Source organism: Sphaeroforma arctica, assembly GCF_001186125.1.
Source record: "Sphaeroforma arctica JP610 unplaced genomic scaffold supercont1.3648, whole genome shotgun sequence".
NCBI classification, from domain to species: Eukaryota; class Ichthyosporea; order Ichthyophonida; genus Sphaeroforma; species Sphaeroforma arctica.
The window spans coordinates 1-3,197 of NW_014036910.1; the positions used below are offsets into that span (position 1 = coordinate 1).

Below are 3,197 nucleotides of genomic sequence, written 5' to 3' on the forward strand. Positions count from 1 at the left end.
GCCTTTGTATAGGGTATTGAGTATATAGCGTGATCTAGGTTTAATTGCATGTGTGAGTAAGTATCAAGAAGTGTGCGTGATTTGATAGTTCTCATTTGCAAGCTGTTTTTAGAACGTTTCCTATATACACTTTAAAGTTGCCTTTGCAGGTTTATTTGCGTACTTTCTCCAAACACAACCTATATTTAGCACTAATCTGAACTCCCCCTAATCCTGTTGAGCTCTTTGTTCGCTCTCTACTCTCCTATCACAGACTGGAGACCACGCCGATGCCCTGGACGATGGTTGTGAGCGATGTAAAGCCACGTGCGGGTTTGAAGAGTACATCACACTACATTCACCATCTTCCACAAAAGCAGGCGCACGAGACTCACAGCACGCAACAACACGGGAAACAGGGCAACAGGAGAGGACACAGGGACGCTCAGCCGAGAGTGCTCGCGTGACATTGCCCAGACTCAATCCGGTCTACCAGAACTCCGTAGCAACGGCGGTGGCCAGAGGGTGGGGACTGGGGGGCCGATCGATGAATGTGCACCATTCGAAGGTTGTATGGACAGACATATCGGCATCTGAACATGTGTTGTTATGGGCTGTGTAGGATTTGTGCTAGTGTGCAATTCGTTTCTTATATATACATATATATATATATATATATATATATACATATATATACACACATACTCTCTCGTTTCGTTGCACACACACAACACACACACACACACTCTCTCTCTCTCTCTCACTCTCTCGCTCTCTCGTTTTCTATCTGTCTATCTTGTGTGTGTGTCTCTCTCTCACAAACACACACACAAAACACTCACTCACTCTCTCAATCACGCACAAACACACAAACATAACACTCACTCACTCACTCAATCACGCACAAACACACAAAACACTCACTATCACACTCAATCACTCACAAACACATACACACACTCTCTCGGTCACACACACACACACACACACACATACGCACACACACAAACACACAGGTACACACACTCGCACACACACATACACGCACACACACTCACACACCGATTTTCACACATATGTGTTCTGATTTTTGCAGGTGGTGATCCCGAGATGGGCCATGACTGCCACTCTGAGTGAGATCATTCGCATTCTCGAGAAGACGTTGCCGCTAGTCACTGCCCTGTGTTTCCGATCATGTGGCCATAGCACACCCAACAACCGCAAACAACGAAGACATGATCAACTGCGGTACAGGTGTGTTTATTTGTTTATTTATTAAGATTGAATCTATCTGTTTATGTATTTGTGTGTTTATTTATTTATCTATTTATTGACCTTGAATCTATTTGTTTATGGATTTGTATGTTTATTTAATTATTTAATTATATATGTATTTGTTTATTTATTTAATTTATTTACTTGTTTATTTATCTAAATATTTATGTATTTATTTATGTATTGTTTTATTATGTATTATGTATTTATTCATTTATTTATTTATGTATTCATATATTTACTTCTTTATTAACTTCATATATTTATGTATTTATGTATTTATGTATTTATGTATTTATGTATTTATTTCTTTATATATATATTTATTTGTCGCGCTTCGTGTTAGCTTCTCATTGTTGGATGGGTGGGCGAAGTTGGATTGCAGTGGGTGCGATCATGAAATCTCAAACAGTAAGTGCCATCATGGCATATGCTAGCCTCGTGTGCGCAGACAGTGCTTAGTAGGTATACCCCACCCAACATGAGCGTTCTAGGGTTCTAGGGTTTCTATGGTTCTAGGGTGTTTAAGGTTCTAGGGTGCTAGGGTTTCTGCACATCGCCAGGTGTGTACACAACCCATCGCGGGTAGTTGCATGATGTGCATGTGCTTGTGCATACACCTCTTCAATCACAGACCATTGAAACGCCCATACTCGCCTGACGTGCGCATGTACCTCCTGCACACGTGTGCATCCACACAGAGATCGTCAACCCCACACCCGGCGGCCAGGAAAGGGCAGCCAAGATATAGGCGACCGACCAGCGTACCTGTACCATCCCGTGGTACCCAACCCTTGCAGCTCAACGGCCAATGACTATCGTCCGGTGCCACCCTCGCCCTCATCCGCCACCACCTACACCATCATAGCCACCAATGCGAGCGACGTGTGCGCACTCGCAGACACGCAGACCTTTGAACACGCCCACGCACAGGCACAGGACAAGCAAGACCACGCGCACACACAAGCACACACACAAGCACAGGCGCAGGCAAAGGCATACGCCCGTGATGGGGTCATAGCTGCGCATGAACGCGTTATGCTACATCCGTCGCTGCGTGTGTGGGTTAATGCGGCCAATGCCGGTGCGAGCGGTGTGGCTACGGCTGGTGGCAGTACCTCCATCAGAGGAAGACCGTCCAATGGAAGCGTTGCTGGCCGACCTCGTACAGGTATGTGTGTGTCTATGGCTGTGTCGGCCGTGGTTGTATTGTAGTAGGCGGTTGTGCGTATGTGTGTGTGTCCATGTGTGTGCGCGTGTTTATGTGCGTGTGTCCATGTGTGTGTGTGTGTGTATGTGTATATCTTTGGCTGTGTGCGAGTGTGAGTGGGTGGTTGTGTTTATGTGTGTGTCTATAGCTGTGTGCGAGTGTGGTTGTATTGTAGTGGGTGGTTGTGTGTATGTGTATGTATGTATGTGTGTGTGTATGGCTGTGTGCGAGTATGGATGTATGTATTGTAGTAAGTGGTTGTGTATACTATCAAATAGAGGGTGCATCCCTTGCCTCTTCACCAGGAATGTGGGGCAGTGTTGGTCCTGCTAGTACAACTGGCATGCACATAACTAGTTGTAGTATCTCAATAAGAGCATTGACATTGACTGCTGGCTGCTATCCAATCTCGTACGCTAAAGTGTGCACATGGTTGACTTAGCTGTGTGGCTGTTTACTATAGTAGGCATTTGTGTATCTCTGCACGCGTCCCTGAGTGCGTCGATTGTTAGTATCTGTAGTGCCTATGAGATTGCACTCAGATTACATCTGATACTTCGCAAGGGTGGGCAGGATATTGATTCTAGACGATCTCCGTAGTTGATATCATAAGGTTGACAAACTCTCCCATGCTTTTATCATTCACAGCCACCGATACAGGTGAAATTGTGTTTTCTTCTGGAATGGTCGATGACAACGGTACGCCACTTGGCAGCAACATCACACCAGAAGT

At 45.2% G+C, this 3,197-nt stretch overlaps 1 protein-coding gene across 1 annotated transcript; it reads left to right on the top strand.

The window, feature by feature from the left end:
* Nucleotides 1-249: 249 nt before the first annotated feature.
* On the top strand, nt 250-2,425 carry SARC_13725 (hypothetical protein; the record flags this gene model as incomplete). Its single annotated transcript, XM_014292146.1, has 3 exons — nt 250-547; nt 1,076-1,233; nt 1,956-2,425. Coding segments are annotated over exons 1-3 (649 nt in total), but the record flags the coding sequence as incomplete, so codon positions are not given.
* Nucleotides 2,426-3,197: the final 772 nt, after the last annotated feature.